Source organism: Psammomys obesus, unplaced genomic scaffold (genome assembly GCF_907164565.1).
Source record: "Psammomys obesus unplaced genomic scaffold, mPsaObe1.curated_primary_1811, whole genome shotgun sequence".
Classification (NCBI taxonomy): domain Eukaryota; kingdom Metazoa; phylum Chordata; class Mammalia; order Rodentia; family Muridae; genus Psammomys; species Psammomys obesus.
Genome location: NW_026596109.1, coordinates 11,274,961 through 11,297,602, shown reverse-complemented (window position 1 = coordinate 11,297,602; position 22,642 = coordinate 11,274,961). Strand labels below are relative to the sequence as shown.

The following is a 22,642-nucleotide window of genomic DNA, read 5'->3' as shown; positions in this document are numbered from 1 at the left end:
AACCTTGGCATGTTTTGCAATGAACTGGAAATTAAAGCAGGATTAGGATGTGTTTCTAGTTGAGATGGTATTATAAACAGCCTCTGAAAGCCCAGTTTATGACTTTCTATATAAAACACGAGCTTGCTCTGTCTTTTTGTTGTTGTTGCCGCTGGGAAGTATGCTGACTCAGGTTTCTGTGGAGAAAAGAGAATTGAGAATTAAGGAAGTGTCCACTGTGTGGTTTTACATTGATAGATACTTGTAGATCCTTGGTTAATGGCATGGTTTGAAATAAGGAAGTCGTTCTTTCAGATGAGGATATATTTGTTATTCACTTTTTTTTTCTTTTTTGTTATTTTGGTTTTATTTTTTGTTACTTTACTTTTGTATTTTTAAAAAAGAGTGTGGCTATGTAGCCCTGGCTGGTCTAGAACTCCCTTTCTAGAGACCAATGCTCAAATTTTCATAACCTGCTTTTGTTTCCTGAATGCAAGGAATTAAAAAGACATTACAATCACCGTGGTCAATGGTGGTTTTTATTATATTTTATAATACTTAAAAATTAAGTTACTCTGAATATTTTCTCCTTTCCTTTCTTTTCTTTTTTCCTTTCCTTTCCTTTTCCTTGCCTTTTTCCTTTCCTTTCCTTTTTCCTTTCCCTTCCTTTTTTCCTTTCCCTTCCTTTTTCCCTTCCCTTCCCCCTTTCCCCCTTCCCCCTTCATACAGGCAATGTGAAGAAAGTGCTTTAGCAACATTAAGGAAAGAGAAATTAATTTTTCCACAAATGGCAGGATAGCTCATAAAAGTCCTAAGTTAAAGTTAAGGAGATACAGGAAGGTATTCGTATGGGCTGGGGAGGTTCAGTGGGTAAGAGCGCTTGCCTTACAAGCATGAGGACCTGAGTTCAAATCACAGCAACTGCATAAAAGCCAGGCCTGGCTGGCTGCGGTGCCTGTTACCTAGCACTGGGGTGTGTGCGTGCGTGTGTGTGTGTGTGTGTGTGTGTGTGGTGTGTGGTGCATTCAAGAGAGTATGCAACATGCACACAGAGGTCAAAGGAAGGCTTCTGTTGTCTTCCTCTATCACTCCAATTTATTGCCTAGAGACAGCGTCTGTTGCTGAAGAAGAAGCTTGCCATTTTGGCTAGCTGACTAGGAAGCCTTTGGATCCCACCTGTCTACACACACACACACACACACATATGGTGTATATAACTTATGGAATTATAAGATATGTTATAGAAAGCATTCCTGGGAGAAGTAACAATAATGAAAGTAAATTTATTGGAAGAATGGGTCAAGATTAAAATATACCTGAGGGGCTGGAGAGAGGTCTCAGACTTCTGGCTGCTCTTCCACAAGTCCTGAGTTCAGTTCCCAGCAACCACATGGTGGCTCACAACCCTCTGTAGTGGAATCTGATTTCTTCTTCTGGTGTGTGTGAAAACAGAGCACTCATACATAAGATAAGTAAGTCATAAAAAACTTCTAAAAAATAATAAGAAATAAAAAAACACCTGAATGTAGAAAGTTAGTAGAACTGTGAGAAGCCACTCAGCACAGCTTGGGACTTGTATCTTTCTGAGTAGGTAAGTACTCTTCTCTTGGTTCAGTAGAATAAGAAATCGTCACACTGGTGCTGTGACCAGGTATTTGAGAGAAACTGCTCATGGTTTCAGAGGGCTTAGATCACGGTTGGCTGGCCCCATCATGTCGAGCCTGAGGCAAAGCTGAACGTCATTGTGGCAGGACCCTGTGGAGAAGGAGGCTGCTCATGTAGATTGGAAGCAGAACAGGAAGGCCCAAAGCACCAGCTGTAGTGTTCAAAGGCTCTGACCCAGTGAATCACTTCTTCTCTTAAAGTGTCTGCCACCTCTCAAAATTGTGCTTCCATCTGGGGACAGCATTCAGTGCCTGAGCCTAGCAAGGACATTTAAACCACAACAGCTAGACCTTAGGAAAGTAATGTAGCAGATTGTTTCTGTATTTCTGTAGATTTTACCTTGCCTCTTGAATTACATAGCAGGAAAAGAATTTCTGTTGCTGGCATAAATCACCATGACTAAGGCATCTTATAGAAGTTTATTTGACTTATGGTTCTAGAGGGGTAAGAGTCTGGTGCCACAGTGGAGGTAGCAGGAGACAGGTTGCCAGAGCAGGAGCTGAGAGTACACATCTCAAACTGCAGACAGGAAGCACAAGTCTTTAAGCTCTTAAAACTATCCCTGGTGACATACTTCCTTCAACAAGACCGAAACTTCCGAATCTTCGCAAATGGTCACCTACTGAGAGACCAAACATCCAAGTGCCCAAGGCTATTGGGGATTTATCATCTATACACAGTGTAGACACCAAGTGTCTTAGGTTTTCTGTTGCTGTGAGGCAACACCATGACTGTAAGCGACTTGGGGAAGAAAGGGTTTCTTTCACTTTAACTTCCACTTCATAGTCCATCATCCAGGGAACTCAGGACAGGGACTCAAACCTGGAGACGGGAATTAACAAGAGGCCATGGAGGAATGCTGCTTACTGGCTTGTTCCTCATGGCTTGTTCTATCTGCCTGCCTGCCTCCTCCTTCCTTTCTTTTTACATCTCTCCCTTCTCTCCTCCTGGTCCCACTGTCCTTTTTTTCCTCCCCTCCTCAGAAAAGGGGCCCCCCTACCCACTCACCCCAGCTCATCAAATCTCATCAGGACTGAGCACTTCCTCTTCTCTGGTGGCCTGACGAGCCAACCTTGCCAGGGGCCAGTTACCAGTTACCAAAAAGCAGGCAACAGAGTCTATGTCAGAGACAACCCCCTGCCCCTCCTGTCCTCTTACTAGAGAACCCACATGAAGCCTGAGGTGCCCATCGGCTACATCTGTGTAAGGGGTCTAGGTCCATCTGCTTTCTCACAGCACCAAGGACCACCAGCGTAGGAGTGCCCCACACAAAGTGAGCTGGGTTTTCCCACATTTATCATCAATCAAGTATAACTCAAAGTAGATTGATGATTAATTCACTTATTGGTAGCTTGACTAGACAGAACAGAGAGCTGCAGTGAGGTACCACCAGGATGCATATGAAAACGATGCATCTAGGTACCACCAGGATGCACCTCCCATTTCCTTTTCTGTATAGACTCAATTCTAAAAGAGCTTGTGTAGCCTCTGTGCTTGGGGCAGGTGTCTTGTGAGATGGCTCAGCAGGTGAAGGTGTTTGCTGCCAACTCTGATAGCCTGAGTTTGATCCCTAGAACTCACGTGGTGGCGAGAACGTGCCCCTACAAGTTGTCCTCCGGCCACCACACCTGCACTGTGGCATGCACATGCCCTCCCCCCCCAATAAAGTAAAATAATTAAATGTATGTGTAAAGAAGGAAAGGGAACAAAGGTTTGTGCTAGCACTTGTTCTCTCTGGTGACCACAGCTCACAGATTAGCTCAGGTCGCTCAGTGGGATGAATAGCCATGAAATGGTTTGAGTTGAGTATATTTTCTGGAAGTCATCCCAGTTAACGAAATGCTATTAACTGTGCCGGTTAAGAGGGCTATACTTCAGGTTTTATTTTGCAATAAGCTTTCATTTTGGGCTGGAGAGATGGCTCAGAGGTTAAGAGGAGTGGCTGTTTATACAAAGGTCCTGAGTTCAATTCCCAGCAACCACATGGTGCCGCACAACCATTTATAATGACATCTGGTGCCCTCTTGCCTCTAGGCACAAATGCAGGCAAAATACTGTATAAATAATAAATCTTAAAAAAAAAGCTTTCATCTCTGGTTAATTTATCATACTAGCTTTTTCATCAGGGTTTGTATAAGGCATTCATAATGTCATCACTTATATTAAAAATAGCTTGATGACACATATAATATCAAAGTGGCATATTGAAACATGATCTAGATTAATTTTTAATATGATTCTAGACAGGTTTCCTTCTCAGACACTTGAATTTGTAGGTACTTGAAAGATTGAGCTTTTGTAAATATAGTTACAAATTGTCATATTCTGAATGTGTCTAAAATGGCAAAGAGCCAGTTTTTTTTATTTTATGCATTTATTGTTCCTAAATTTTATTTATGAATTCATACAAAGTATTTTACATCAGTGTGTTCTAAACCTCATCTTTCTCCTTCTCTTCATCCTGGTTAATCAGAAAGCCATGTAATTTATAACGCTACTGTTAACAACTACAAATAAACACTCATGTCGATTATTCATCATTACCAAAATATTTTTACTCATTCATTCATTCATTCACTAATTCATTCATTTTTGTTGTTTAGAGACAGAGTCTCACTGTATTGCTCTAGCTGTCTGGAAACTCACTATATAGACCAGGCTGGCCTTGAACTCGCATAGATCCACCTGCCTTCACTTCCCCAGTACTGAGATTAAAGGTGAGTACCACTGCATCCAGCAGGAAAAGACTGTAGAAGTTACAATAGTCTCGCCCTTGTTGCTTTCATTGGTTAAAACCCCTCCAGGACTCATTTTTGTTCATTTTGATTCTCTCCTGGAGGATTTTCTCAAAATCGGCAGCATTCATGGTTGTCATCTAAAGGATGGATGCAGTTGAAGATAAACTTCAAAACCTCTTCTCTCTCTTCTCTCTTTTCTTTTCTTATTTTCTATTTTTTTGAGGCAGGCCTTCTCCGTAGCTCTAGCTCCTGAGTGCTCTGTAGACCAGGGTGGTCTCAAACTCAGAGACCCACCTGCCTCCCCAGTGCTGGGATTAAAGGTGTGCTCCACCACCCCATAGCTGCCATAAGCTTTCTCACAGGCAGCAGAAAGACTGATTGTGTATATTTAATTTGGTTAGTATTGTAATAAACTAAAGTATGTTGAAGGATGGATGAGATACTTCACTGGGTAGGAGTGCTTGTTCTGCACGTCTGACAGCCCAAATCCAGTCTCTGGAACCAGCGGGGAAAGAGGAAACAAACTCCTCTTCCTCCACATGCACACCTGCATTCACACATGCGCTCACACTCGCACACTACCAATAACAAGTAAAGAACTGGGTACATTTACATGATTATACTATATTTTGTGAAAAGGTGCTTCAAAGATACTGGCTGAAGAAATGGCTCAGCTGGTTGTGTCCGCTCACATAAGGGAGGAACCGTGGCTTTGATCTCTTAGCATTGTGTTAACATGGCAAGGTGGTGTACCCCTGTATTCCCGTCACTGAGAGAAGTGGAGCAGAGGCAGGAAAATTAGACGTTAAGATCGTCTTTATCTGTGTGTGAATTCCACACCATCTGGGGCTGTGTAAGACCAGTCTCAAAGCAAAAAGTAAAGAATAGTCATCATCACCACAAATAATTGTCTAAATTAAAAGTTGAAACTAAAACATCTATTTTGAGGTGAAGTGAGAACTCTGATGCTTCTTTAAATTGTTTTTATCTGTGTCTGTACATTTCATACGTGTGTGTCTGCATATGTCAGGGGCTCAGACACATGCCTGTGGAAGGCAAGGTCCACAGTGGTGTCTTTTCCAATTGCTTTCCACATTAATTTTCGAGACACTGTCTCTCGCTGAGCCCAGAGTGTTGTAAAAAAATATTTTTATTTACTATTTGTTGTATGTGGCAATTAATATTTACTATTGGTGTATCTTTTGGCAAAGCTGCAGTTAATCCTAAACAGCTGTATACCCAAATCACTACACAGAGACTGGGATTTATTTAGTTAACCTAGAGCACAATGCTGGGCAATAATTACTCCATCCTAAACCTCCAAGCCCACATAGTTCCTACCATTCAGATTTTACCCATTGTACTTGCTTTTAGTGATATGTTAGGTCTCGGTCATTTCTCCACCTTCTTCCAAGCCTCTCCTCCAGCCTCTGCTCTCTCAGCTTCTCTCCTGCTCCTCTGCCGCCCACTCCTTCCTCTCTGGCTTTTCCCTTCTCACTCCTACTCCTTCCTCTCCATTGGTCAACATTGTGGTTGGTTGTTTTATTTTGGCATATTTACACAAAGTTGAGACAGGTGATGCTTAGAATAAGTGCAATGTCCAGATTGAAACTAGAGAGTGGGGCGGGGGGAGGGGGGAGAGATCAGTATTTGAATGAACAAGGGTAAGGTGTATACATTCCAAAAGAACATTATACTAACACCAGAGCTTACCAGTTTGGCAACAGTAGCTAACCAGAAGCCGCAGGGCACCTCCTGGCACTGGGATTACAGGTATGCGCCACCATACTTAACTGTGACCCCTGTCCTTTTTAATACAGACTCTGTGTAGCTCTGGCTGGCCTGGAACTCACTGTACAGAGCAGGCTGGCCTGGAACATCGGAGGCTGCCTGCCTCTACCTCCTGAGCGCTGGGACTACTCACTGATGCTTTTTTGTTTCTAATGTGGACGCTGAGGACCTGGGTCATTTCTGTGGGAAGCACTTACTTTGCTATCTCCTCAGTCCATCTGATCTGTGTATGTGTGTGTGTGTGTGTATTGTGTATATATACATGTTCATGTATGTCTGCGTAAAGTCACACATACACATGTGTTTGTGTGCAAATGGAGGCAAGAGGTCCATGTCAAGTGTAGCCCCTCAGTTTTTGAGACAGTATCTGAACCTGTAGCTCACCAATTCAGCTCAGCCGGCAGGCCATCAGCTCCATCTCTGCTCCCCCAGTAATTGGCATACAGATGTATGCCATTTCTGGCCTTTTATGTGGGTGCTAGGGCTTGGAACTCAGGTCCTTATATTTGTGTGACATGCACTTTACCAACTGAGACACAGACATATACACTTGATGTTTAAAAACACAAAGAAGAAAAAACAAACCCAGGCGGCGGTGGCACACACCTTTTATCCTAGTACTTGGGAATCAGAGGCAGGAGGATCTCTGAGCTTGAGGCCAGCTTAGTCTACAGAGTGAGTTCCAGACTGACTAAGGTTACACAGAGAAACTGTCTTAAAAAACAAACAACAAGAATAAGTATGTCTGTCCCACCTCTATATATCCTCAGGCCATCTTGATAGACGTGATCACTTTAAAACTATTAACAAACTTCTCTCTTCACAAAGTCCATTTTGCAAATACTATCTTTTCATAGTTTAACCCATTACTAACAACTTCCATTAATGTAGTACATTTCAGCATCAAGACATCATGTTTTGCCAAAATCTTATGAAAGAAACATATAGGGCCACAGTTTCCATTACTGTTTACTTTGTAGCAGGGTTTAACAGATGTGCAGTATGTATTCTATCACAGCATCATCCAGCACAGTTATGGGTCCTGAAAAAACCCTACCCTCCTGCTCACTCATCTGCCTGGGCTTCTTGTCCCTGCCACTGATCTTCTTACTGCTTCTATAAGTTTACTTTTTACACAATATCTTGTAGTTGAAATCACACAGTATATTGTTAGTTCAAACTGGCTTCTTTCATTTAGAAATGTGCATTAGCAGACTGGATATAGTTCAGTAGAATAGCACTTGCCTCACTTCTGCAGGACCCAGGCGTTATCATTTCTTTTCATGGCTTAATAGTATTTTTTTTTTTTTTATTGCTGAATAAAATTCTGTTGTATGAGTATATCATAGTTTGCTTGCCCAGTAAAGTTATCAGTTAAAGAATAACTTAGTTGCCTCATTTTGGGGGCAGTTATAGTTACATTTTGTTTTTGTTGTTACTGTTTTGTTTCTTTGCTGTTAAATTAGTTTTTGCTGTCCTAGAGATGGAATCAGTACTTCTGGCAAGCCTGCGTCACTGAGCTATAGAACTAACCTTCTGTAATTACAATTAACTAGGGTTGACTGAAAGAGCAGCCTGTCTCTCCACCCCTTGGAGTACGTCCTTAAATGAATGTGGTTCTATAATTTTAATTCATATTTCTTGCTTTTTTGCTGATAATTTATTATTCGCTGTCTATTTTATATTCACACTATGGAAATTATGTTGAAAAACACATTTGAGCAATTTCAAATGTTCAAAAAGAATCAGAAAGCCACAAAGACAACATGGACCATCAGCAACACATTCTGCCCAAGAATTGCTAATCAATGTCCAGGCAAGTAGTGGTTCAAGAAGTGTTACAAGATGAGAGCCTTGAAGATAAGAAGCTTCGTGTCTGTCCATTGGAAGTTGATAGCCACCATTTGAGAGCAGTCATTTAAGTTCATTATCTCACAGCTGCAGAAGAAGTTGTCAAATAACTAAATGTGGACTGTTCAGTGGTCATTGGACCTCTCAGCTGGTTTGGCATTTGAAGCAAATTGAAAAGGTTGAAAGAGCTTGATAAGTAGCTGACCAACAGGAGCCTACCACAGGGGCCTCGAAAGACTCTACCAAGCAGGGTATAGAAGCAAGACTGAGGCCCATAGCTGAACTTTGGGCAGAGTGCTGGAATCCTTTTGGAAGAAGGGGGAGATAGAAAAATCCAGAGGAGACAGGAGCTCCACAAGAGACCAACAGAACCAAAAAGTCTGTGCCCAGGGGGACCTGCAGAGACTGATGAATCAACCAAGGACCATGCATAGAGAGGACCGAGACCCCCTGCTCAGATGTAGCCCATGAGCAGCTCTGTCTCCATGTGGGTGAGGGGAGCAGGGGCTGCCTCTGTCGTGAACTTGGTTGCCTGTTCTTTGATCACCTCTCCCTGGGGTCGTGTGTGTGTGTGTGTGTGTGTGTGTGTGTGTGTGTGTGTGTGTGCGTGCGCGTGCACGCAGCCTTGCCAGGCTACAGAGAAAGAGGATCCAGGCAGTCCTGATGAGACCTGATAGGCTAGGGTCATGTAGAAGGGGAGGAGGACCTCCCCTATCAGTGGACTAGGGGAAGCACATAGGGGAGGGAGGGTGGGACCTGGAGGAGAGGAGGGAGAGGGGGCTACAGCTGGGATACAAAGTGAATAAATTGTAATCAATAATAAAGAAAAAAAAATGTAGCTGACCAAAATTTGAAAACAAACCAAAAACCGTTTTGAGCTAACATCATCTCTTATTCTATGTAACAAGGAGCCATTTCTTGATCAGAATGCAAGATGTGACAAAAAGTGGGTTGTATGAGACAGCTCAGTAGTTGGACTGAAGAGGTCTTTCAGCATGGTCTAACTTACACTGGCCACTGTTGAGAGGCCTGCTGTCTCTGAACCCCTGCAGCTTTCTGCCTCCTTTCAAAACCATTGCATCTGAGGACTATGCCAAGCAAATCAGTGAGATGCACTAAAAATTGTCTGCAGCTGTTTTGAGTCACCAATGAGGCCTAATTCTTCACAACCAAAGTCAACTACATGGCACATAGTCAGCGTTTCAAAACGTAGACATTTGGGCTGTGAAGTTTTTCCTTCCCTACCATATTTACCAGGAGCTTGCCAGCTATCTTCTTGAAGCATCTCACAACTTTTGCAGGATGCAGAGAACACTTTTCAAGAGGAGCTTATGGAATTCAGAAGCTTGGATTTTTACACTACAGTAATAAACTTTTTTTTTTTAAGTTGATTGTAATAGTTGCTACGCTGGTTAATAAAGATGCAATGGAGCTTAGTTAGAATTTAAAACTCACACTACAATACCACAACTCTTTTGCACCAACCCAAATGTTTTTTCATCTGTTGTCTTTATGATTTTTCTTATGTATTTACTTACTTATTTTTATGCTCCAAATCTGTTCCAAGCTCCTTGAAGGTACAGATTTTTCTGCTTTGGCTGCTGCTGTATTCTCTCAGCCCTAGCATATCAAAGATATACTTAGTTGGTATTTGTTAAACTAAACAGTTTCTTATTGTAACAGTATTTTTTTTTAACATAACACCATTAGTTTTAGATAATGGTATCAAGTTTATATATGCCAGAACTTGGGAGATCGTGTACTTCTTTTTCTTGCTATGTAGCCCTGTCTGGCTTAGAACTCACTGTCCTCACATTCATGGTTAATTCTCCTGCCTCTGCCTCCCAAATACCGGAATTAGAAGTGTGTGCTAACACACCTGAAAAATGTTTGAGACAGCTTCTTACATAGCTCAGGCTGCTATCAGTCTTGTTCTGTAACAAAATGATGTTGAACTCCTGGGCCTGTCGCCTCTACTTCCGAAATAATAAGATTACAGATGTCTGTACCTGGCATTTCTTGTTTGTTTGAGACAGGACTTCATAGAGCCCTGACTGTCCTCCAACTAGCTGTGTAGTTGAAGACAACCCTGAACTTTTGTCTCTGCTCTGGCGTTCTGAATTGTTGATGTGTCTGGATTACACACCCTTGCTGCTAGGCAAGCACTCTGCCAACTGATACATCCTCAGCCCAGGAAAGACTTTAAATTATTTGTATTTCTTGGGTTTCTTATTCAGGAACAGATTGAGACATTGACAAGTTTGTCACTCACAATGACAAACTCAGTTTCCATCTTCGTTACTGTTCTGTTGCTGTGACGATACTCCACAACCAAGCCAGCTCAGAAGGAAAGTGTGTAAGTGGGGCCTGGCCTGGTGGTAGAAGCAGGCAGGGCTGGCACTGGGCAGTGGCTTCCAGCTTTACTTCCTGATTCACAGGCAGCAGGTAGACCTTAAAGCCCACTCCCAGCCACACAACAAGGACACACCCACTCCGACAAGGACACACCTCCCAGTCCTTCCAAACAGTTCATCAGCTGGGGACTGAGCATTCAAACAGGCACCTGTAGGGCCGCACAGACTCAGACCTCCATAGTGTCTTGTTTATGTTCTGACGGGAGTCAACAGAGCAATAACCACCTTCTCTGACTAGGCTATCGCATACGATTCAATTTCCTTGTCCTCCCCCCCGAGAACCTGTCATCCTGCCTGTAACCTGTAACTGTTACTTTGATTTGAACATCTGGCGTGGTTAAATGGGGCCAACAGTTAGATCCACTGTGGTTTCTAATGACCCTAGAGAAGTACTTCCCATTGCACTCTGCAAACGATTGTGCTGGTTAAAAGGAACCCTGACCTACAACAGAGCAGCTGTCACACAGCAACCACCACACAGCCTTATCTTTGCTGTCTGTTAGAACCCTGACATTTATTCTGGGTTTGACTTGCCTTCCCAGTGTGTAGCACAGCATCTGCAGCTTCAGAGTGGTCAGCAAACATCTGTGAACCAATGAATAGACACGCCATAGATGGCCAATTTATTGTATTAATTACTCATCTGTCTCTGTACTGAGTAATGAGTTTATACGGATGGTGACTGCTATCCCTAACCTCATATGTATATAAATATTATACCATTGACCAAAGCCAAGCCTGTGGAAGTTGTGGTAAGGACTATGAAGGAAATAAACAGGAAAGTTAATATTAAAAGTGGTTGTATACAGGACATTCTGCAAAGGCCTGTGAGAAGTCAGAGAAAAGGTAAGGTAGTGCTTTGCAGGTAATAAGGATTGTGTTTTAGCCCTGGAATAATAATTCCATTGAATGTGCATTTCCTTTGTTCTTTTATCTATTGGTGGACAACTAAGCTATTTCCAATGTCTGGCAGTTATGGATAGACCAGCAATGAACAGGGAGGAAAAAGTGGCTCTGACACAGGATTTAGAGTCCTTTGGGTATGTGCTCAAGAGTGAGTGGCTGATACAGCTGGATCTTGAGCTAAACCTGTCCCCAGCTTTCTAAGGAAATGCCATGCTGATTTCGATAGTGTGTATGCCATGATGTTCAGAGAAAAATTTGTAAATATGGTTCAAAAAAGAAAAGAACGCCTGGTTTTAAATTTTATTTTAGGTGTTAATTTTAATTTTAAATAAAATTGCATGTTGAATTGTTTTAAGTCACAGCCATCTCTGTTTCATGTCTGAGAATTCGAGCGGCGAGTAAAGAAGGACCGCCATGAGCTCTGCAGCCGCAGAACGTTAATGCAGCTCATGGCTTGCTTTATACCCTCAGTGTTCAGTTTCACAAGACTCGCTTTGGGCCTCAGATGTTCCTTAAAAAGCAAAGAGTAGTAAATTATTATACTAAAATTCGGGTGTAGTATGCTGCTGAGGTCACTGTGGCGATCAAGAGGTCAGTGTCTGTTCATTAGGTGTGTGCGTGCACAGGTCGGCCTCGTGTGGAGATGAGAGGACAGCTTTGGGTAGTCCTCTCCTTCCACTTTCTACCCTTAAATGGCTTCTGGGGCTTAAGCTCACCAGTCATATTTCGAAAGCACCATTATCCACTCAGCCGTTTCACCAGCCCCATGGGATCAATGTTTCTTAAACATTAGAAATATACCAGTTGACAACATAGATTAGCTCTTCAGCCTTGAGCTTTATTTAGAAATAATGCGATCCAGGTTTGGATCTTCTAGCTACTTGCCTGCTACTTTATTTTAGGTGAGGCAGTTTGTTGTCTGTGAAGTGGAGGGAGGGGGTAATACTTAGCTTGCACATTGACACATGACTAAGATTTATTGAGCCACTTGAGGCCTCACAACTGTCTGTTAGCTGCAGTTCCAAGGGATCTGGTGCCCTCTTCTGGCCTCCATGGGCTCCTGCATGCACCTAGGACATACACGGCACCGTCTCTCTTGGGTTGGCTCCGCGCAGTTCCTACGCCTTTGCTCGCCAGCATTTGGAATTTGGACATCCTAGGTTTTCCATTGCAATCTCAACTTCTTTGCTCCACACAGAGCTCACTCAAGAGCTCCATGCAGAACCTGACCATAGTGCACATTGCCTGGTCTAACTGATTGTGTTTGGCTCCTTAACACGGGCTGTCTTAACCCTGCAACTTCTTGCCAAACCATCACCATGCTGATGACACTAAGCTCTGCTGCACGCCTGAGACAAGCTGGCTCTCACTGCCGGCAGATGCGGTGGCCTCTGCGTCTACAGCTGAACCTAAGATAACACTTCCGCCACGGTTCAGCAGCTCTTCCTGGACGCTCCATATCAAACACTCTCCTTGCAAATCAATGGTTTTCAAAGGAGCGTTCAGCTTTTTGCCCTGGAGCCTCTTCTGGTTGTAGTCTCTTCCCCAAGCAGCCATTCTTAAGGCCCCGGTACACAGTTGAGACTCTGTGCTACTCTCCTGAACAGCCACGTCAGCTTTGTTTGTACCTGCCTTTACTGCAATTCCTGATAGAGTCCTTATTCCTTCTGAAACGTGATGGTCACAGCCTTTATTGTCTGCATATTGTTTGTTTTTCAACACAGGGTTTCTCTGTTTAGCCCTGGCTGTCCTCAGTAGAACAAGGCTGGCCTTGGAGTCACAAAGATTCACCTGCCTCTGCCTCCCGAGTGCTGGGGTTAAAGGTGTTTGCCACCACCACCACCTGGCCTTATTGTCTGTATTTTTAATTAACAAAATTATTGGTGAGTATGTGTGTGCATACGTAAATGTGTGTGTTCAGGTCTTTTGTATGTGCACGTCCGGAGGCCTAAGGTTGATGTTATGTGTCTTCCTTTGTTGCTTTGTCTGTATTTATTTAGTGTGCGTTATGTGTGCATGCGCATTTTGCATATTCACAAGCGTTTGCTCTGTGTTTGCGTGCAGGAGCATTTGTGTGCACGTGTCTATGTAGGTTTGAGGTAGACACCAAGTGTCTCCTCAGTCACTCTCTACCTGTTTTTTAATGTTATACATTATTAGTTGGGAGGGGCTTGCAATCCATGGTGTACATTTGTCGATCAGAGGACAGATTACAGCTCCTGTTCCTTTTGGTGATCCTGTGGGTTCTGGGGATTCAAACTCAGGTTGCTAGGGTTGGTGGCAAGTGCCTTTACCCACTGAGCCGTCTCCACTTGCCCTCTCCTTTGTGTATTAAGGGAGTGTCTCAAACCTAGAGCTTGCCATTTAAGTTAGTCTTGCTTGCCAGGTTACAAAAAAGAAAAAAAGTCCTGTTTCTGCTCCCACGCTGGATTACAGGTGAGTTGCCATGCCCACCTAGACTTGGGTCCTGGGATCTGAACCCTGGTCACCCGTGCTTGTGCAAGCACTTCAGCTGCTGAGCTGTCTCCAGCCCTGCTGTCTGCATCTCCATCAGCATCCATGTCTTCCACACTCTGACCAGAAATAACCCATTGAGCTTTGCATATCACCTTCTAGGATGTACCTGTCTTGCAGCTCTGTACTCCTTCACACACCTCCTGTATTCTGAAGGCCAATGACCGCATTATCAGGTGTGGGATAGCAATGGCGCTGGTTCTGGTGCCATTTTGTGTATTTGTTGCTCTCATCCTTTGCCAGAATTCCTGAAGGAAACAGCTTAAAGGAGTTTTAGCAGTGAAGTTGTTAGATCAGAGCTGGGGCCCTGGCAAAGCTCATAAACTAGGTTCAGCCACTCTTCTTCAATAGGCCAATTAAAACAGACAAGTGAGAGTGACAAGCTGAGAAAGGAGGTTTATCCAGTGTAGCCGCAATGGGAAGAAATTCAGAGACAGGTCCCCCAGCCCCAGAAAGTCTGTCTTCCAGGTCCTGTCATGAAATTTGGACTTAAATAGAAGGCAGGAATGTACATAACTAAGGAGTCCTGGTCAGTCTATACTTCTGTCATTGACCCATCTTTGTGTCCAGTCTCATCTAAAGGTGGCAGATTGTCAGAACTATAGAAGGTCTCTTCTCGGGAGACAAATTCTTCCTCTGATTTACCTTTTTCCTTTCAGCATGTGGCTCCTGGGAAAAATTCCCAATTTCTTGGGAACCATTTTTTCAGTAATGGTAGTGAGAAGGAGGGGCAGACAGGTATCTGTAGAATAGCTTCATTCTTGGCAGCATGGTTTCAGAAGGATGGATTTGTTCTGGCTCTGCTTCAGGAGTACAGTCTGTCACTAAGTGGATGGCACAGTGGCAGAAGCCCCTCACAGCAGCAGCAGGGACATCAGTCTGGTTGCAGGGAGTGGCGATGAGAAAGCAGAGAACTTGGACCAAAACTGGGACTAGACTTTGAACACTACCTAACAGTTCCACGCCCACCACCGTCACCAGTTGGGAACCAGCTATTTAAGTGCTGGGGGACACATTTCCTACGTAAGGCAAGGCTCTGGTCCCCTCTCGCACAGGTAGCAGTTACCTTCCCAGGGACCTGACCTAAATACCCCTGTAGGTTCAGCATCACTTCGGGTGTTAGGATTTTAGCATGTGCTTTGAAGAGACCGTAGCACCTGTTCTCCGCAAGTGTCCTCGTGAACTCTCTTAGGCGACAGGAGCCAGACAACATGTGCAAAGCGCCCAGTATTTTTACAGTTTGCCGTGGCCTTGAACATGTCACCCGGCATCTATAGTGGTTAATTTTAATTACAGACGTGCTTCAATCAAGCCCTGTCCAGGGAAAACAGAAAGAACAGTTCTAGGTATAAATTCGAGGGCATTTCCAGGGAGGGTTAGTTAAGTGGGAAGAAGGTGCCCCAGTATGGTTGGCTTGTTTCAGAGGCTGACTTAAAGGGGGGCAAGGAGAAACCCAGCAACTCAGGTATTCCCCCTTTCTACTGCACTATAATATGGGCACACGCCCTCCAGTCTCATTGGTCCAAACCTCTGGAACTGAGCCAAAATAATTTTTCTTCTCCTAAATTATTCTCTCAGTTACTTGTCTTACTGATGGAAATTTAATAAACAAGCCATTAAAACACAGTTTTTTATCTGGACAAGATGGTTCATGTCCGAACTTGTAATCCAGCAGCTAGAATGTTGAGGCAGGGGGGTTTGTTGTAACTTCAAAGCTAGCCTTGGCTACGGAGAGAAACTGTCTCAAAAAAAAAAAAAAAAAAAAAAAGAAGAAAGAAAGAAACCCCTTAGTTTCTTCCTGGATGAAGAAACACCACACCTTCTGTACTCTGTTTATCTCAGCTGATTTGAAAATGCAGTCCTTTGGAAACTAAATTGATAATCATAATTGCTAAATATTACCTAGTGGGAAGAAAACTGCTATAGCTAATGCTGATTTTCATATGACTCTTCCTGTCTTGGTTCAGCTTGATGAGGTGTAAACTAGTTTCAGGCACGACATCTAGGGTAGAGTTTATTTACTGGGAACAGCTTTCTTCCTCTACACAAGCTATGTGTCGAGTGACCGAGGAATCCGCAAGAAGGTAAATCTTAACAGGAACTGAGGGATTGTGGCGTGGTGTGGAAAGGGAGAGGCCGGAAGGCTCCAGCGAAGCCCGGAAGGTGAGAGTGAAGTGTGAGAGCTTGGCCTGGCTGGCTTTGTACCTCCTCTGCTCCTATAGCTAGGGCTGTGCTGGTGTTTATTACTGAGATGTGTGTTTTGATTTTATCCTTCATAGAAAACTGGTGTGATTAGGGAATAGAAAACAGAACTTCTACCTTTGATCATTTCCTTCGCTCATATCTATATATAATATATAGATAGCTCCTTCCAAAACAAAAATAGGTGTATTATGAGAAATTTGCCTAAGGGTATTATAAATTCTTGTTTTATTTTTTCCTTGCTATGTATTTTCTGTGTGACCATAGTTAGTAATTTTATCCTCATCAAGCTTTATCGACCTCCTTATTGTTGACAGACCTGTAAATCTCACTCTTGGTTCTGAATTCCAGCTTCCTGAAGTGCCTCCCCAGCCCCACTCTGTAGTGTTAGTTCACTTGTTTTGTACTGTGATCCTGTGATCCGGGTAGTTCAGTATGTTGTTTGTTTTTTCCATCCCAGGTTTTCTGTGCTTCCTGCTGTAGCCTGAAATGCAAACTGCTGTACATGGACAGGAAGGAGGCTCGAGTGTGCGTAATATGTCATTCAGTGCTGATGAATGGTACGTACTGAAGCAGGTTGCTGACATCACTGGGACAGAATAAGAGGATTCCTATAGGAAGTCCCTTTCCCCTTGCTCCCCCCCCCCCCTTTTAAACTATTTGTTCACTTTCTCAAATGCCGTAACTGAAAATCCTGACCTTAATCTCCATGTTTTGAAAGTATGTTAGCATTTCAGATTTCCCATGCTGGATTGAGTAACTTCTGTGGGAAGAATGAAGTCCTTTGAGAAAGTGGTGCTGTATAGCCTGTCCCTGTCAGAGGTTCTCCCCCACCCCCAGACAGGGCTTCTCTGTGTAGCCCTGGCTGTCCTGGACTTTGTAGACCAGGCTGTCCCAGAGCTCACAGGGGCCACCTGCCTCTGCCTCCCTGAGTGCTGGGATTACAGGTGTGTGCCACCATGCCCAGCCAGAACTTACTTCGTAACAATACCTTGCTTTGCTTATTTTGTTTTCAGTATCAACTTGTACCTTTCTTTTTTTTTTTTTTTTTTTGCCAGTTATTTCTGCAAAATATTTTTTAATTGGGAAAAGGATACAGCCAAAGAAAGGAAGATAAAACTTAATCATTGGTCCTCTTTTATGGGACTAGAAATTAATCTGTTGACATTTTAGTTAAAGAAAACAAAAAAATACCCAAACCAAAATCCTTGAATATTTTTGTGAAGAAATACAGTAAAACCTGCCAGGTGATAGCATTTTCTCTTTGAATGTGTATGTACAGTTGTCAGAAAAGTTCCAAGTAGACATAATGTTGAAACTGGACCCCATTGCTGCCTGTGTCCCTGGAGTCCTGGAGTCTGGAATTTATCTGCTCTTAGATCCCTCCTGCTCTGTCTGTCTGCATTGCTCGTAGTGATGTTTTCCTGTTGCTGGCTTATTAACCTATTGCATGTCAGTTAATCTGATCTGTTCTAATATCCTATGATCTACCTAATTTCCTCCCATTTCTGAATTCTTAAAATTTTGATGAAACATGAATCATTCTCTTTACTCTTAAGGATCGCTTAAGATGGATGGTAGTTACTTCGTTATGTTGCTCAATTGATAGTTTTTATTCCACTGCTTTCATTTGTGGACACATATCCACAGACAAGAATATGCAGCTTAATCACAATACCTAATACCTCTTTTATTTGATGAGGACTTCCAACTTGCTAGCAATTTCTTTTTTTAACTTGGCATAGCTAAAGATGAAGGAAATGGCAGAGGATTCATATGGAATCTCTTACTTTTTATTAAGCCAAGGAGGCCCTTAACAGGGGATCCTAAGGTAATTACTTCTGGTTTTGCCAGTGTCTTTCCTCCTGCATGGCTTAGCCTGCTCTCTTTCTGAATATTTAATTTGGTGCTTTTCAGTGTTCCCTCTTTTCCCTTTCTCCTATTCTCTTCCTCCCCTCTTCCTGCTAGTGCTTCCAAATGAGCATAGCTTTTGTTAGTAGCCTTAGAGGAAATAAGTATTCAAAATAAATATTCAAAATCTTTTGGATCATTCTTTGATGTTGAATGAGGGTGTTTTGTTTTGTTTTTTAAGGTGCTCAAAAATTGGGTGGTTTCTATTCCTGGGCATGTATTACCTGTGTCTCAAAAGTAAAACTTTGATGTCTTTGGTTTCTGTCGCTCCATCCATCCTGTTTACTTTTAGAGACCATGTTGATACGTCACTGTTTAGTTAGTAAATTACAGGCATGTAGACTCTTACTGTATTTGTGATCATACCGGCTGATCATACTCCTTTTCATGTTCAAGTGGTTCCTATGCTTTTGCGACACACCAAGGCTGTGCAATGGTTTACTGCTGGGTACTTTTATATAGCTGATGACTACATTAAGGCATAAACCATAGGAATAGAGATGTGTACTTCTGAGCTTCAGGCTTCTGAATTTTTCAAATGAGATTTTATCTCAGCTAAAAAGAACCTGAAGATCTAAAAATAAGATTAAAGCAGTCATACATTGGAATTACATTTTTTGCTCCCTAATTTTGTTTTTTTAATAGACAAAGTAAAGGCTTAGTTGCAGATCTGATATTATTTTCCTCCCTCTTAAGAAATATGTGGTCTCCTTTAAAAAACAAAACCAAACCTATAGGCCTAACCTTTAGCTAACAGTCTGTATCAACAGTCCTGGAGCTATTAATTTTAGATATATCATTTTAACTTAATCCAATAAAATAATTTGCTTAGCTAAGTGGTCTCATTGGATAAAACCATCTATTCCTGAATACCTTCACTAACTAGAGAGAGACATACCATGAATGGTAATGAGGAGCTGCATTAGTTATCCAATATTGTCGAGGTCTTGATGTCCATATTTTGCAATCCATTCACATTGATTGTGTCTGTATTTGCTTTAGCTCAAGCCTGGGAGAACATGATGAGTGCCTCAAGCCAGAGCCCTAACCCTAACAATCCTGCTGAATACTGTTCTACTATCCCTCCCTTGCAGCAGGCTCAGGCCTCAGGAGCCCTGAGCTCTCCACCTCCCACTGTGATGGTACCTGTGGGAGTTTTAAAGCACCCTGGAACAGAAGGTAGGGGATCACGTGCTGTTCTCTCCTTTTCTTCACCATGTTCCTCTGAAAGGTGCTGGTGTGGCTTTACAGCGTCACTCTTTAAAACTCAACAGATAAGCCTCTGTGGGTGGCTATTAAAGTAGAAGACCAAGATGAGAGATGTGTCAGGATTATGTGTAGGCAGCTGAAAAAATACTGTGCTGCCTGAGATTCAGAGGGACCCTGAGAACATGCCCGCTTTTCCTCCAGCTTGAGGATGAACTGATTACACTGCTCATACCTGCAAACTGTAGACTCTGAAACCATCCTGTAAGGTCTAGGATTCAAACTCACTTAAATGTTCTTAGTAGGAGTTTGCCAAGTGATGAAAATGAGCCTTCTTCTTGCTGACCAGGCCATTCTGGTATTGCTTTCAGGAATAGACACTGCCATATTCTCTTTTCGTGATTTATCCTTTATAAAATATGAAATATCTCATATATAGACCTTTAAATCCAGGACTTTAATTCTGATTATATCATATGATAGGTTATGATCTCAAATTTTGGGTGTTGTCACTTCTTTATGGTTATGATAGTATCAGATGAAAGGCACATTGTAAATTTAGAAGAATCTGAGTAATAAAAATAACAATTATATATTTCCTTAAAATGACCTTGTCAAGATGTTTCCTTTGATAACCAATCTATCTTCATTAATTTTATGTCTGCTCACCTTGTAATACTCCCTTTTTCTTGTTAAAGTGCTCCTTCCCTTTGGAATATCAGATCTCTATTGATATTATTGCTCTTCCCCACTTCTCCTCTTTTGGATCATCCCTTACTAGATAATTCTTGCATTTTTGTGAGTTCGGGCTTTCTTAAAATCCTATTCTCTTTGCTTCATGTGTCATTTTTGTTGTTCTTTCTGAGTCTCTTTGTTTTGACTATTCAGACTGATTTCCAAAACTGCATTTGAGGACATTGTTTCATCAAATGATGTTTTCCAGCTTTGCCCTGTCCTTTCACTACAGTACACACTAGCACAGATCAGTCTTTCCCTCTTCAGTCACAGTTAGCCAATGAGCTGGTCAGTTTGCGCCTCAATTCTGTGCATGTCTGTGCCAACTCTTCCTTGAGTAGTCAGTGTTCTTCAGAGCATCTTTGCCCTTTAAAAGTACCATATCATTTTGCCAAATATTTAATTTCTGTAGACCTCATATTTTTAGGAACTAGGAAATTTTTTTTTGCCAGATTCCCCTCTCCCCCCGCTATAAATATATGTTCTGGGAATTTAAAACACTTTCCATGGTTTCTGTCAGTGATACAGAACAGACTGTGTAACATAGTCATAGAAGTGTCTAAGAATTACTGTATTTTTAAAGCAAAATAATTTAAAATTTTGCCAATAAAGTAAAAAATATTTAAAGAGGACTTTTTGTTACTTACAACTGCTGTAATTCAGCCACTCTTCTCCTGTATGTAGTCATAAGATACTAATAAATACAGACCTCTTTGAACCTCTGGAATTGGTGACCTCTTCTTTGTCATTAGAAACACTGTCAATGTCACATTGATGCCTGTTTTATTTTCCTGGTTCCTCAAGTGCCTCAGCCCAGAGAGCAGAGGAGAGTTTGGTTCGCTGATGGGATCTTGCCCAATGGAGAAGTTGCTGATGCCGCCAAGTTAACAATGAATGGAACTTCCTCTGCAGGAGCTCTGGCTGTGTCGCATGAGCCAGTCAAGCCTGGAACCGCCAGTCCTCTACCGGCAGAGGTAAGAAGATGGGGCAAGTAATCCTGACTACTCTTTGCCTGGCATCATACTGCCTATCTCCTGTCTTTTGTTATGTTGTTTGACGTTTGTGTGAAACCCTGTTTGCTTTGGACATAATTTAATAAGAGTATGTGGTCATTTGTGTCTATGTGTAAGTAAAGGAAATATGGCAAAATTAGCTGCTCTTGTTTGTTCTGAATTTGAAAGTTTTTTTCAAGGGAGAGATTCTCAGGTAGGTTCGGGCCACTGCTGTAGGTAGAGGCCAGGCATAGAAGTGACAAGATCCCTAGATACATTGGTTTTCAAATCATGTTTCTGGGTTCTGTGGTGGCCTCTCAGGAGTGTTGTGGAGGAAGAGTAGAGCAGCATGAAAATGGCTTAGGAATTATTCTGTTTGTTTTCCTTCCAGCATCTCTAGTTGTTTGACCTGCTGTTTCCATTTAAGATTTTAGAAATGATGCCAAGAGTTTAAGTGAGCTGATAAACTGTTTTCTCCTGGGTGGAAAGCTCATCCAGTTTATCTTACGGTGCTAGCTTACACTGTGTCTTCACTTTTATGTCTGCAGAAATCAGTTGCAGTTTTGGAATTCATATTATTTTTTTCCTTAAGAACTAATATTCAAAAACACAGACATACCAGCATCTTTCTATTTTTTTAATTTGTTGTTGAGATAAAGAAGATTGGATCCAGGACCTTGTGAATGGTAGACAAAAAAGCTCTACCACACAGCCATTTTAAAATCCTTAGTCTGGAATGGGAGCATGCCAAGATGCTCAGGCCAGTCTTGATCTTATTCTCAGCCCAGAAAGTCCTTGAACTTTACATCCTTCTGCCTCAGCCTCCTGAATATTTAGGATTATATTCCTGTGCCACCTGTTCTGGCTTTTTAATTTTTAATTAGAGGATAAGAGTTTGGATACATTTTCATGAAACTTTTAAAAGCAGTTTTTGATTCATAGAAAATTAAAACGAATACTACTAAGCTGGCATAGTGATGCCCACTTGGAAGGCAGAGTTCAAGACCAGCCCAGTCTACATAGAGTAAGTTCCAGGGCATCCAGAGCTACATACTAAGATAACTATATACTTTATATCTATATGTCTTAAACAAACAGAAGACAGGTTTCTCACATACTCCTGACACACATGCTGTCTGTCATTATCAGTGTCTCTCCCAGAGTGAAGTGGTTGGTGCACTTGATGAACCTATGTCATGACCCCCCCGAGACCACAGTTCACATTATGGTTAGATAAAGTTTGCAGAAAATTGCTGTTGTTTTATATGTATGTTCAGAAGTACTTGTTCCGATATTTACCTCCATATTATTTGTGGACTTTGTAGTAATTGCTTGTTGTTAAGATTAACTTTACTAAAGCTGGGGCTGTAGCACAGTTGGTAAATTGCTCGTCTTGCATGCGAAAAGCCCTGGGTTCAATTCCCACCACCACATAAACAGCATAGTATTAAATGTGGGTCAGCGAGGTGGGAGAGTCAGGAGTTGAAGTCATCTTAGCTGTGTAGTAAGTTTGAGGATAGCCTGGGCTAGAGATTCTGTCTCAGAAATACAGGGGATGCGTAAGGAGAGGTGGCCCACACCTTTCATCGCAGCACTTGGAAGGCAGAGGCAGGTAGAACTTCATAAGTTGAAGTCAGCCTCGTTGATATAGTGAGTTCCAAGACCGCCCAGGCTGCATACGAGACCTTGTCTGGAAAAAAAAAAAAATCATTTTTTTTTTCAAATTCTTACTTTACTT

General features: G+C 42.2%; 1 protein-coding gene across 3 annotated transcripts in view; it reads left to right on the top strand.

Moving 5' to 3' along the window:
• The window catches only part of Zfyve9 (zinc finger FYVE-type containing 9), a 128,524-nt gene that overhangs the window by 54,644 nt on the left and 51,238 nt on the right, over nt 1–22,642 (top strand). For 2 of the 3 annotated variants that reach the window (XM_055628925.1, XM_055628924.1), the window contains 3 exons: nt 16,521–16,620; nt 18,974–19,150; nt 20,717–20,886. In XM_055628925.1, coding sequence (XP_055484900.1) covers nt 16,521–16,620; nt 18,974–19,150; nt 20,717–20,886 — 447 coding nt within the window. The remainder of the gene's footprint in view (nt 1–16,520; nt 16,621–18,973; nt 19,151–20,716; nt 20,887–22,642) is intronic. The other variant, XM_055628926.1, reaches the window with a different exon arrangement.